General features: G+C 37.7%; 1 protein-coding gene across 2 annotated transcripts in view; it reads right to left on the minus strand.

Moving 5' to 3' along the window:
* Positions 1 to 6,723: 6,723 nt before the first annotated feature.
* rfc5 (replication factor C (activator 1) 5) overlaps positions 6,724 to 14,448 on the minus strand; it is a 53,424-nt gene continuing 45,699 nt past the window's right edge. For both annotated transcript variants that reach the window (XM_068055176.1, XM_068055177.1), the window contains exons 9-11: positions 13,606 to 13,683; positions 8,952 to 9,006; positions 6,724 to 6,888 (exon numbers count right to left, since the gene is read on the minus strand). In XM_068055176.1, the coding sequence (XP_067911277.1) occupies positions 6,792 to 6,888; positions 8,952 to 9,006; positions 13,606 to 13,683 (230 nt within the window). In that variant the 3' untranslated portion in view covers positions 6,724 to 6,791. The remainder of the gene's footprint in view (positions 6,889 to 8,951; positions 9,007 to 13,605; positions 13,684 to 14,448) is intronic.

Below are 14,448 nucleotides of genomic sequence, written 5' to 3' on the forward strand. Positions count from 1 at the left end.
TGCAAATTTACAGTCCAATGTTGCTTGAAATCCTCACTGCCGTCTGAGTTTTTGAGGGATAAAAGATTCAGTCTAACCTCTTCCTTGTTTAAATTATCAGAGATCTCTGTTTTGGCTTGACTATTTTTTTTTTAGAATTTTGAGATCATCAGTAAACAGACTAAATACTCTTCCTTCAGTTGAAATGGTCTGAAAGCACTTCTTTCAGGTGCTGACACACAGCTGTCTGTGTCCCCTGTTAGACCCGTCTGTTTGCACTATAAGCCAGTTCAAAATTGAGTTATATGGCACTTTTTCCTGCCTTAAAGGCACACCACATTCTTCCTGGAAATAAAAAACTACAGGATCATACCACTGCCCCTGGTGGAATGATTCTCCATTCCTAGAATGTGTTTTATTACAATGGGTAGAAAAACGCTAACACACACTTTTTTTTCCCCCCACATTTGCAGGCATACACTATTCTTAAAAAAAAATGTTAAGCCTACAGCAACAAGTTCCACCAGAACTTTTCAGCTTTAAATTTTCAAAAGGTTGTCCAAATTAACCCATTTTAAAATTTCCAAGCATAGTCTTCCAATTGTTTCATGTTTTCCCTCCAAGTGTCCCCATTTTCCATCACCTCAGGCAAGTGAGCTGCACAGCTAGGAGCACTGACCACTACCAGGTTCACTATTCTCTGAGAAGTTTCTTGAATACCCCTTAACCTATGTGGCATCACTTGTCACTGGAAAACCCTATCCGCTGGAACAGAAGCTGATTTTTTTTTTTCTTACCCTGGGGTGGCAAAGGAATTTTAAAGTATCCTGCCAACACATGTCTCTTTAAGACACATTGTGTTGTCCACTCTGTCCATACAGTCCTTTAAATGAGAATTTGGGTCAGAGTCTGCCTTTTTTTTTTACCACAGTGACTTTGCTAGAGTCTATGCAAGTTTGAGCTGACCCACCAGGTTTAGACATCAAGACCATCTGCAAATTCCAGCTGTCCTGACTAGGTTCATCTAAGCTGCCCTTCAGCATGCATTGTACCTCTGCTTCCACTTGGGCCTGTCTGTCTGGACCTAAGCGACAAGGATGTTGTCTTAAAGGAATGGTTCTCCCCCCCCCCCCCCCCCCCCCCCCATACCCATGTCATGCGTGGCTAAGGTTTGGCTTATCCTTACAAAATTTTTGAAACATTGTAAAAACCCTGGTTAGGTCTCCATGCTGTTTTGCCTCTAAGTGTAAAAGCCAATGGTTTAATTTTCCTAGCCATTCGGTATTTGCTAATTGGATAGTTGGAGGTTCAATCTGAATTTCCTAGGCCTACTTCTGCCTCATCTCGCTATCCTTTTCCTTCTCAACAGTCCTGATTACCTGACATACCTGCACTGGCTTATCCTCCCTGCGGTTATATGGTTTAAGCATAATAATGTGACACAACCGATGATTCTTCTGGCGATCAGAAGTGTCAATCAACTAATCTATCTTACCCACTCTTTTGATCAATCTATATGGACCACTAAACCATGCTTTTAATGGTTTGCCCTGTGAAGGGAACAACACTAATACTTCATCCCCTGGTTTTAGGGTAGGTTATGGCTTTCCCACCATTTGACAGGTATGGCACCCCGTACAAAATAGTTTCACATCCTTTGTAAGAGCTGGCCAGTAATAATGTTTGCTTATGTGTGATTTGGTCTTCCGAATTCCCCTATGTCCTACAAAAGTAATGTGTGCTAATCTTAATAATCCTTATCGATATTTAGGTGGTATCCATTCAACAACTGTTCAGGCTTCGTCTGCAGGTTTATGAGGTGGTCTCCCTTTTCTCTTTAATGCCTCAGCTTGACAGAGGCGTCTGTGCTATTCGGTATATCTCGGGATCAGCTTGCTGTGCTGCAATGATAGACAATCTGTTAAACATCTCATTTGGCTGATCTAAATCCCAAACAAGGTTTCAGATATTTGGCTATCTATTTGTGGTGCCCCTTTTACCTCTGACAATGGATCCTGTTTAGCCATTGCTTGGGTAACTACACGCGCAGGAAATATTCCAGGAACTTGCTCCTGTAATTGCTCCGCTTCCTCAATTTCACTTGATTCCTCTGATACTTTTGACCCAGTAAAATCATTTTCTAGGAGTAGATCAATTCCCTTTACTGGAAAACTGTGAACACCTACAGTTACTATCCCAGAAATTAAGTCGCTCTCAAGGCATACTTTATACAAAGGTATGGGTATACACACCCAGCCAATTCCATTAACTAAAACGTTAGTGTTCAAGGTGCTCTCTGGTGGAAACCTCATATCTTTCCCCAGCAAGAGAATTTGGGTTGCTCCTGTGTCCCTGAGTATAATAGGTTTTCTTGCCTCACTTATAGGATATGGAGTCACTCTCCCCTTTGACAAGAATTCATTATAACTCTGTTAACCTCTACACTCCTTTTAGGGTCTGGCTTCACATTCACAGCTGTCATTAAAGCTATAGCCTGGTTTGCTATACTGTCAGTCAGTCTTTTCCTCTGCATTAACTTTGCATACCCCAAAAGGTCCTATGGGTTTACCGAGCAATTTCCAGCACTCTGAACGAAGATGACCAGTTTTGTTGCAATGATAACACTTAAGCTTACGAACGTCACTTCTACCCTCAACACCTTCCTTTCTGACCTGAGGTGGTGACCCTGGGGCATTCCCAGCTGTTCCTTCTTGTCCCCAGCTACTTACCTTCCTTTTACTCGCTATCCTTCTCGGGTTTATGGGGGTGATGGACAAAATAGGTTGGCTTATTCACAAGCTTAAAATCATCAGCAATCTCTGCTGCTTGCCTAGTTTTCAGGTTATCTATATGAGTTCTCACTACTGAAGGAATGGAGTTTTTAAACTCTAAGAGAATCAATTCTCAAAGATTCTCTTATGTAGTTTCTATCTTTAATGCCGTATCCAATAGTCAAAATTAATTTGCTTCACCCTGTCAAATTCTAAATATGTCTGCCCAGCCAATCTCTGCAAGTTCCTAAATGTCTGACGGTAAGTTTCAGGGACTAACTCATACGCATCCTTTTTTGCCATCTCAATCTGCAGAAGCCTCTTCAGAAAGCATAAGTTTCCTGAGCTCTGCCTACCAGCCTGCCCAGATAAGCAATGTCCAGCTTTCTTTTAGCCATTTCATCTGTTTGGCTATTTTTTCAAAAGATATGAAAAATGCCTCTGCGTCCCTTCCTCAAACTTAGGAAGAGCCTGTATAAATTTAAACAACATCTCACTGGGTCCTGATCTAAACTCATACTTACTGACCTGAATTTTCCCTGGATTCAAGACTACCTTTTGTCTTAGTTTCATCTTGTTTAATTTAAATTCCCTCTTTTCTCTTTCACTTTGCAGTGCAAGTTTTCTTAATTTTTTTTGCCTCAAGTTTTTTCATTTCTAACTGAATCCTAACCAATACTACTTGTCTCTCATATTCCCTTTCCTCTGTATCATCTAAGTCCAGATGTACTGCTATTGTCAATTATCTCTTTTTTGGAACCTGATTTCAATTCCAACCCCAGTTTTGCTGCCAATTCTTTTAATTTGTTCTTAGTTATCAAGTTACTCAGGGAAACATTATGCTTTCCCAAAAACTCTGCTCCAACCACTAATGCCATAACAATGGTATACACTGTATCTTATTGTACAAGAGACCTGGTTCTTTTAATTTCTTTTTAATTGGTGTTAGATTTAGATTCTAACAATCGAGTTTCCAATTGGTATGATCCCAGACTTGAAAGCAATTAATATGCCAATCGCAGGACCCCAATTTAAATGTTATCCCAGAGACGAGTAACTACTATGATTCCAAATGCAAGCCCTCCAAATTAGTCTGATTCTGATTCCCAGATGTGAGCAAGCCCCCAATTAAGATATATTAATTGGATTTCTGGATTTGATTCAAATCTTGAACCAGCCCTCAATTAATATAGGTTACAATCGACCACTCCAGTCAAAGCCTCCAATCAAAATATACGATTGATTGTGGTGGGAGAAACGCAGTTAATTCAATCCCGTCCTTCCACAGCTCACCCAACATATCATTTAAAATTTTCCAAATTAAAGACCCAGCCAAGTTGTACCATCTATTAATCCCTGAAGGAGACTAACCAAACCAGGTGTCTTTAAATCAACAAATTAACTGTGTAATTAGAAAAACTAAATTCTTAAACACTAAGACATAATTATGAGTCCTTGCAAATTTACAGTCCATTGTTGCTTGAAGTCCTCACAGCCATCCGATGGGGAAGAAAGGTTCTTCAACAGTAGAACAGTCCGTAGTCTAATTCCAGCAGTAAGTGATGCTTTCCTTCTCCAGCGATGAATTTTAACAATTAACGACTCAAACACTTTTTAAAATGAATCAATTTGGCTTTAGCATTTTTGAGGGATAAAAGATGGTCACAGTCTAACTTCCCTTCCTTCAGTTTAAATTATCAGAGATCTGTGTTTTGGCTTGACTTTTTTTTTTAGAATTTTGAGATAATAAAACAGACAATTCTCTTCCTTCAGATGAAATGGTCGGAGAGCTCTTCTTTCGGCTGCTAACATACAGCTGTCTGTGTCCCCTGTTAGAACCGTCTGTTTGCCCCACAAGTCAGTTCAAAATTGAATTGTAACAAATGTATCTCTCGCTGCTCAGTCCGAATGGCTGTATCCAAGGCAACAATAATGCACTCTTTGACTCCGTCTTTAGAGCTTGCTGCCTTAAAGCAGTACAGCTTTTTTTCCAGCCTTAAAGGCACACTGCATTCTTCCCAGGATCAAAACACTGACAATGGGGAACAAATATGTGCTAGCAGGTTGTTCCAATTTGAATATATTACTTACAATAGTAATTTTCAATAATTTGCCTTAAATCCTCATTTGTTAGTCCAATGTGCTTATTGTTTAAACACAAATACTCAAAACCAGGCTGCTAAACAAATCACTGCTTGGGTTTGCATTAGAGATTTCATGGTGTCTGTGGTCATACCCTAATTAGGGTTCTGCCTGCACCACACTTAGAATCTTAAAGTTTCAATGCAAATGATTTTGCTCTAATAGACTATGTACAAAAGGATAAACTCTTGAATGATTTATGCACTATTTGTACACTAAATTTTATTGTTGCAATACAAATAATCTACTGAGCATCAACTTTAGTAATTTAATCTGTGTTTATCAGCAACATGTGGCTACAGAAATAATTTCTTTATCAAACACTTAGATTTGGTGTGATTAAAGGTACTAAAATTTGATTTTAACTACACCTTAAACCATTTCATAACTGCAGATTGAAAAAAAAAAATCAAAAATGCCTCTGTGCTATAAAAGTAGGATTACTATTAAATGAAACTTTGTTTCCAAACTTGAAAATATTACATCTGCGCCATGAAGACTTCCCAATTTTATATCTCCTTAAACAGCGACTGACTCCGCCCCAGTTCAGCTGCTGAAACTCTCCGTGCCTTTTATCTCTACATTTGACTGTTTCAATTCGCTCCTGGTCAGCCTCTCATGTTCTATCCTCTGTAAAATCAGTCATCCAAAGCTCAGCTCACCAAGTTCTGTTCACCCATCACCCCTGCTCACTGACTTACAATGGCCTCCAATTAAGTAACACCTTGAATTCGAAATTCTCATCCTGGTTTTCAAATCCCTCCATGACTTTGCCTTTCCTAAATCTAAACCCTCATACCTGCACTCCAATTCTTGAGCACCCCCAATTTTATTTGCCGATCCACTGCCAGCTGTGCCTTCAGCTGACTAGGCCCTAAGCTCCAATTGCCTCTTAAAACCTACCTCCTTGACCAAGCTTTTGGTCATCTACCCTAATATCACATGTTTCTCTGTCAAAGCTTGTTTAACACTCCTTGAAATGCCTTGGGATGTTTTTACTACATTAACACTGCTATATAAATACAAATTATTACTACTACCACAGTAAATGACACCTGAACACAAATGGCATAATTATAACTTCAGTTTAACTATTTTACTCAATAAGACAAATCACAAACCCCACTCAGTATACCATGAAAATAAGACAAATGCGTCACATTGTAACCAAGTAATGAAATAAAATTGAATATACAAGATTTAAGATTTGTACTGATTTATTACTTGGTTTTCAATGTCAGTTACTACCTTGTATTAAATTGGCTGTCACATGATCTGATCATATCTCCTGACTCAAATCCTCAAAATAACATTTCTAAACTGTCCAGTAGGTGGCACTTGTTTAATATGCAAAGTCCAGTGTGGAAACCGAATCATTTTTAAAATATTGATAATACACCAAAATGCTGGCTTAGAATATTTTGATTTTAAGTCTTGGCGCAGACCCAATTGAAGTGAGACCTACTGAAAAAACCCATAGCTGAAGTACAAGAGATATTTCTTCTTTCATGACTAGAACCCGCAGGGTCAATACAAACTTTCCAATTATTTGATATCTATTACAGGACTGTTTTGGGAAAGCAGCTTAAAATGTAATTAAAATCTGGGTTAATTTTCAAACTAGTAAATAATGCCCATTGAATGTGACTTGTGCACAGCCCTACATTCCCTTGGTTCCCTATAAGCATGCAAGCTCAGTTCCGTTTCTGAATTCCTATCTTAATAGCTGTATCCACCTTCGTTGCAATTTGTTGCTCTATGTTTTTAAAATTTCATTTAAGAATGTTGCACAAAACACCAGACAAAACCTGTTTCCAAACAGAAAAAAATGTTACTTTGATCAAAGGATTTTATTTAATTGTATCAAAATCATTTGTCATTATCCAAAATATAAATGGACTAGACTTCAGCAACAACCATATCACGGGCAACTTGAAATGCAGCAATAAGTGAGCTCAGTTGAATTTTCTCACTTGTTCCTGAAGCCAGCCTGTACCTGTGAACAGAAAAGTAAGAAGTCAGCTATTTCCACAATCCCAGCTTTTAAATTTTTAATTCACAAATTAACTGTGTAATTTGAAAAAAAACTGTCTCAGGGTAAGTTTCTTTAATGTTGTTTGGCTACTTTTAAGATATTCAGCAGCTCAGTAATACATAAATCAATTGCTCTGGTCTACATTACTCAGATTCTCAGGAGCAGTTTGAAGTGTTAGCCATTCATTCAATGAAACAAGGACAGGAAAAATAAGCCCCAATTATTCATATAGGTGCAGTAATATTCACTAACATTGCACTTATGGCACGTGTTCAGTTCTTGTGCTTGCTGGTAAACAGTCCAAATTAGTTTAACCATAGCAACCTCATTGCTACAAGTAGTTGTTATTAACTGCCCTGTCTGTTTGACAGAACTTTATTTGCAATGATATAAAGTAATCAACACGGGAGCCTGTGGACCAATATCCACTATAAGCCAAAAGCAAAATACTGCAGATGCTGGAACTACTCAGCGGGTCATGCTGTGGGGAGAAAGAGAGAGTTGCTGTTTCAGGTCTGTGACCTTTTATCAGAACATCTGATAGCAAAGTGACATACGCAATTAACAGTTCCTGAATTGAGAGAACGTTGGAAGATTACACTGAAGGCATCTGCAATGTTCTCACCTACTTTGTTTAATATCCTGGGATGGAGATTATGACCTCTTTTGTTCCTTCCTCCCATATCCCTTCCCTGGCTCAGTACTTGCTTAAAATCTATTACATTTTTAACTTTTTCCGGTTCTAATGAAAGGTCATTGACTAGAAATTTGAACTTTGTTTCTCTCTCCACAAACATTGCCTAAACTGAATATTTCCAGCATCCGCATTATTTTGTTTTTAGAAGTAATCAACACACTTTACTACACAGAATAATGTAAAAGGACAGCTAATTTTCTGTGCGAACTAAGAAATACGCATCCTCATTGCAAGACTGGCTGAAAATTAGATTTCTAGTGGCAACATTTTCCATTCAGAAGATGGGTATTAAAATGATTAACATTTTAGTAACTTGTCAAGTTTCACAAAAAGTATAACATTGGCCTTTTTATAGCACCTGCTACAACAGTGTCATTTTATAGTCAAATCTCAATTTCTGATCTCCGATTAGTAACAAAACAATTCAGAAGAACTGCTCTATGAACAAATGCAATTAAGCCACTTTATTTGTGGTTAATTTTTCACATTTCCCTCATTTCCATTCCCTCATTTTCCATGTAAATGCCTATTAGTAGTAGGTTTGGTTGTGCAAGCAGTGTAATCCTTTGTTACTGTACCCAGTTATTCTTCATTATATGGGAACATGATCAGCCGGTGAGGGAGGGGTGGGAGAGATGGAGTTACATAGCATTAGCTTAATCTAGTCCAGGGTTCAGGTAGTGGGTCTTGCTTGGTTAATTTGCCTTTGTATATTAAAAGTCATACAATTGTTTAATTTTTAGAATGTTAATTACATTGCTGATTTTATGTTTGGCACCATTTTGTTTTGTTAGGAGTCCATTTAGAACTAGCCAGCAGCTTTTATAAATACTGTTCGTTTATAATTATAAAAGCTAGTGTACTGCTCAGTACTTGCAAAATATTTTTAAAGTCCCCCAATCTTATTTCCTGTGATCCTCCTGTGCATTTTCTAATAGGAACTACTGAATAGTATCAGATCACCTCAGTTGTTTTTACATCTATCCCAAGTCTAAGGATGCTGAAGTCACTTCCCCACAGTGCTATCTGGAGAAGTTCCCATAATAAAAGGTAGCAATACTGATGTAATCTTGTTCTTTCCATGAAGGAAAGGCAATTCATATTTTATCACCAAAGATACAAAAACTTTTTAAAATTGTAACCTAATCCTAGTAAAAGTTGAATAAACTCATTTCAAATAAGTTCAGCAAAAATTTAGCTATACAAAAAACCCTTTAAATGGTACCAACTTGCCCATTTCACACTTTATTCGATGCCTAAAGCAGCTGTACTTTTACATTTTCATATGCAAATCATATCCACTTAAGCAAAAAAATGCAACACTTACTCAATATCAGCCATCTTGATCAACAAATGAATACGAACCAAAGGTGGTAAATCAACTGAAAAACAGGAGTACCATACATCACAACAGTACGTAATAATTTTTTTTAAAAAATCAAATCAACATGGAGGAACAAAACAGAAGGAAAAATAGCAGGGTGGTGGAGACAGCAAGTCCCATTGACAAGCACCTCCTAATGGCCAGTTTTATATGCTGAGTAGCAGGATCAACTAGTTTTCGAAACAAAAATGCTCAACGGCAAGACACAGGTTGACAACTTTACTTAGTCCGCAAGTTCCTACCGGACGTGTGTAAAAACTTCTGTTAGTTTTATCACAGCAGGAACTCAAGTATATGAACAAGGAAGGTTTTTAAATCAAATAGAAGAGATAACTAAGAGGAAATTCAGTACATATTAAAATTATGTTATGCAAATCCACTTAGTAGGATTCTGCAACTGAAAATTTAGATTTTCCTTAGGCTAAGGCAAAAGCAATGGCATTAGTGCACATTTAGGGAGTGGTAGCATAGTGGTTATGTCCTGGATTAGTAATCAAGAGACCTGATCTAATGATCTAGAGACACAATGTCAAATCCCACCACGGCAGCTGAGGAATTTAAAGTTAGTTAATTAAATAAATCTGGAATTAGAAAGTGAGTATCAGTAATGGTGATCAAGTAACTACCAGATTGTTGTAAAAATCCATCTGGTTTGCTAATATCCTTTAGGGAAGGAAATCTTCCATCCTTACGCGATCTGCCTATGTATGATGCTAGACCCACAGCGATATGGTTGACTCTTAACTGCCCTCTGAAATGGCTTAGTAAGCTACTCAGTTAAGGCAATTCGGGATAGGCATCAAATTCTAGCCTTGCCAGCCCATATCCCATGAGTAAATAAAAAGGCTTACATTTAAATGTAGAAAAATCATCCAGCATGTCACAAAGCTGGAGCAGAAATTAGGAGTGGTAACCAAAGGCTTGGTCAAAGGTGAGTTAAGGAGTGTCTTAAGGAGGTGGAGGGGCAGAGGACAAATCTGCAGAGTGTGGAAAGCAGGCAGCTGACAGGACAGCCATCGATTTGGAAAGGAGAAAAGACACAGCAGCGGGGAGAGAGATTTGGGCGGGTGGGGGCGGGGTTTCTGTTAAGAGATCATGATGCCTTAGTTTCACAAATGGAATAGTACCAACATTTAGGATTTGGAAATGCTGCATTTTTCTATTACAACCAAAAGTTCTAAGTTGAAAGTTCTACTTTAAGTGAAACGCAATTGAAATTGACAAATGCTAATACACAAAACTGGGGTGGGGGAGGAGAAGTCAAGTTACTATAAAGTTTTTAAAATGTGTCCAGTTTCAGTTTTAGAACTGAATCCAATTATGGAGTTTCTATTGTGTGAAAGTTAATTTGTTGTACACAATGGCTTGAGGTAAAACAGTATATTCCTGAAGCAAATTGACAACAGCAGTAACCTGACAAGAGGGCCACCGATCAAAACTGAAATTAAAATCTACTAAAGTCAAATCTTAATGTTTATTTACACGAGGCACACTTTAATAACTTATTAGATCATACTCTCAAAAGCCACCAAGTGGCTCCTCCTAGAAGAGAACATCTTGTTGTTATGGAAACAGCGATGGTCTCCATGGAGACAAGAGCAAGAAAACATCCAGCATCACCCAGCAGATGGTGTTGGTTTCAGGACCTGGTCTCCGCTGAGTATTTGAAGGCACACAGCTGTAACAATGCTATCAACTACAATGTTTGCTGAATATACCCTTGAGATTTCCCCAAACATCTCTTTACTAATCTATAGCAATGAATCCTCAATAAAGTCAACCAAACTTCACTTTATACAAAAATTCTGCTTAAAGATCTAATTTTCAAGATCAAATTATCTTCAAAAAGTATATCATTGCTTTTGGCATAATTCAAGCAGTGTTCTGCATCTTAATGAGGTGCTTGCATTCATTTTGAGTTGTGTATTATAAATTATCTAGTTATAAAAAGTTGGATATAATTTTTGAAGAGATTAACCGCACCGTTCAAAATCCTCTATATTGGGCTGCTCAGGTCCTTGCCTTGTTAAGGATACTCCAAAAAATGTAATTTATATTTATTTCAAAACTAGGGGTGAGTGGGGGGAAACCAAGTCCAAGTTAAGGTTGGTCACCTTAAACAGAACATGAAGAAAATACGACCAAAAGCATTTTGACTCTTATAAATCAGCTCATTGCCAAGCACTGACATTGCTTGCATACTACAGAATTAAATACTTCATAGAATTGCAGAAAGAGAGCCTGAAAAAATATCCTTACTGTGATTATTGCAGAAGCACTTGTGGAACAGAGCATAAGACAATTTTGAATTTCCTATGGAAATAGAAAAATGCGTGCCCCCCAGGAAAATTAAGTCATGCACTTAACTGCAGAACTAAGATGGGGTGTTTATCATTGGTGCCAAGAATATTTATAAAATGACAAAGTTTACATGACATTAAGAAAAATGTATATTTGAACTACATAATTGAAGTAGTTAGGGCTCATTTGTAATATGAACTCAACATAAACATCAGCTTATTTTTGCCCTTGTTTAAAATTATGTTGTTACAGGAATCTCCAGCACTCTGACTTAAATATATACACATCACAACAAACACTGAGATTAGATCATGGAGTTACTTGTATTCTGCAGCTAACACATGGGCACAGTGGGGAGGATTTCCCTGTTCTGTGCTATTAGATTTCCTGCATTCGGTATGTATAGGGAAATCAGGCTGGGACGAGCATGCACCAAATAAGGGAACGCACCTGACTTTCCATCCATTTAAAATTAATGGGAAATGAGATATGCTCTCTTATTGATGTGCGCTTCTCCCCACCTGCTTTTCCTGCATTCAGACAATCCAACAACCCCAGCTGCAGAACAGGAAATTCTGTCCAATCGGGTTTTAGATGTTACAATTCATTAGCGCATTGGGTAAATGCATCTGGTGTGCAATTTAAACAAAAAAGGAGTATGTGCTAAGTTAATTGATGTCAGCCATACCAACAGTAGGAACGGGAAAACCCATTGGCTAGGAAAAAGCAAATAAATCATTGTAGGTTCTCAAGTCCAGGTTGTTTTACAGCAAACTTGCTGGAAAGTAAATCTCAGGAGAGGAGGAACTGGAAAAATGTAACTAGTATAGGATGCAATTTCAATGGAGTTATCGGCAAAGCAAGGCTGATTTTTTTGGTTTTATAGTTTACATAAAATCTCTAAAAACTTCACATCATATGGTATTAATTTAATTTGAAGTTGCATTTCCACATAAGATTAGAAGCAGGATGTGTAGGAAATTAACTTGGTAGCAAATTTACAGTTTAGGGTCAACAATCTATAAGCAGTTCCACTCTTACAGTAAGAACTTGCATTTACAAAACACCTTCCATACCTTCAAAAGAAATTCACAATCGACAAACTACTTGTTGAAATTGTCACCACTGCTATGAATTGTGAGAACTGATTTGTGCCAGAGGGCAAATGAGATAAATGATAATTAATCTGTTTTATCAATGTTTGTCGAGACAGAAATGTTGGTCAGAATTAGTACAGTAGTTTAGTGGTTGAGAACGGGAGTTCAAATCCCACCATGGCAGTTTGAGAATTTGAATTTAGCTTTTTTAAAAATTTGGAAATTAAATTAAAACCTGACCATGAATTGGTTGGTTTCTCAAAAATGCAACTGGCTCAGTAATGTTCTTTTCCGGAAGGAAACTGCCATCCTTACTTGGTCTGGCCTGTATGTAGCCTTTACCTACATTCTCAAGTGATCTGGGTAATAGATGCCAGCAACACCAGTATCCCGAGCATGAAATAAAAAGGCCACCAGGCGAACTTCCTGCACTACTCTGAATAGTGCCATAGGAGTTTTTTTTATTTTTTTTTATAAAAAGTGTCCATCTGAAAAGGCAGATGAGGCCTTAGTTTAACATCTTAGCCAAAAGATGAGATGCGTGTCCAAACTACTGGACTGTTATCACAATCTATATTATCTGCTCAATTCTTCCAGTGTGACCTTCTAACTCATATGGTAAGAGGGCTACCAGCTGAGCCAAGCTAGCAATATACACCATACCACTATGCAGCATCACAAAACACTTGGACTGGAAGTAGTTCAGATTTTCCCAGGAACTTGCTTAAGAAATTTTTTTTATTGATTTTATTTGTTATCCTCGGAGATACATTATAGCTTTTCTATGAATTCACCAAATAAGTTAACTTCTCTATTATAGCGAGTAAAACATTTGTCTCATTTTACAGTTGTACAAGAGTAAAACAGAATGGAAACAACTCAAAATGTCACACTGCCCTCATCAGGACTTTACTCTAACCTTTGCTTAGATGGCATAATATGTAGAAATGATACTAATCCCCATTTTAACAACATCTGGTATTCTAATGTCTTTCATTTTTGCAAGATTAGAGTATTTAGGAGCTGTTCTCCAACTTCTGAAAATACTAAACTATCTCTCTCATAAAGGCAACGTAATAAACAAATTCTTGACAATGGTGGTGTACTTTAAATATTTACTATTGATATTTTGAAAGAAAAAAAAACTGCAACATGCCACAAAGCAAATAGTTCCATTTCATTAGATTCAGACCTCTTACCTCTATGCACAAAAGTATGAATCTCAGTCAGAATGTCATGCAGGGCTAAACCTTTTAATGTCTTTAATTCCATGATATCTGAAGAGAAAGTTAAGGGATTTTAAAAACACGGTCTTTACTTAAAAACATACTACCATCTCACCTATAAAAAAAAACTGCAGCACATTAGCCTGGGAAACTTCCGCTTGCTGTATAAATAAATCTAATCGCTCAAGATCTTCATTAGTCCATTATATGCACTGAAACTTTCTAGTCAAATTTTCATAACTGCCCAAAGTATTGCATTTTGAGAACACATCGCACAATACAACAACTTGTATTTATATAGCAACTTTAACATAATAAAATGTCCCATGGCATTTCACAAAGGCATTATAAAACAAAACATGACACCAAGCCACATCAGGAGGTATTAGGGCAGATGACCAAAAGCGAGGTCAGAGGTAGGTTTTAAGGAATGTCTTAAAAGGAGGAAAGAGGTAGAGAGGCGGAGAGGTTTAGTGAGGGTATTCCAGAGCTTAGGGCCTAGGCAGCTGAAGGTATAGTCACCAATGGTAGAGCCATTAAAAATCAGGGATGCTCAAGAGGTCGGAATTAGAGCAGCACAGATATCTCGGAAGGTTGTGTGGCTGCAGGAGATTAGAGATAGGGAGGGACCAGGCCATGGAGGGATTTGAAAACAAGGATGAGAATTTTAAAATTGCAGCAGTTTAACTGGCAGCCAGTGCAGATCAGCGAGCAAAGGGATGATTGGTGAACGGCATTTGGTGCAAGTTCGGACATGGCTTTTGGATGACCTCAAGTTTACAGAAGGTGAAATGCAGGCAGCTAGGCAGGAATGTA

Source organism: Heterodontus francisci, chromosome 23 (genome assembly GCF_036365525.1).
Source record: "Heterodontus francisci isolate sHetFra1 chromosome 23, sHetFra1.hap1, whole genome shotgun sequence".
Taxonomy (NCBI): domain Eukaryota; kingdom Metazoa; phylum Chordata; class Chondrichthyes; order Heterodontiformes; family Heterodontidae; genus Heterodontus; species Heterodontus francisci.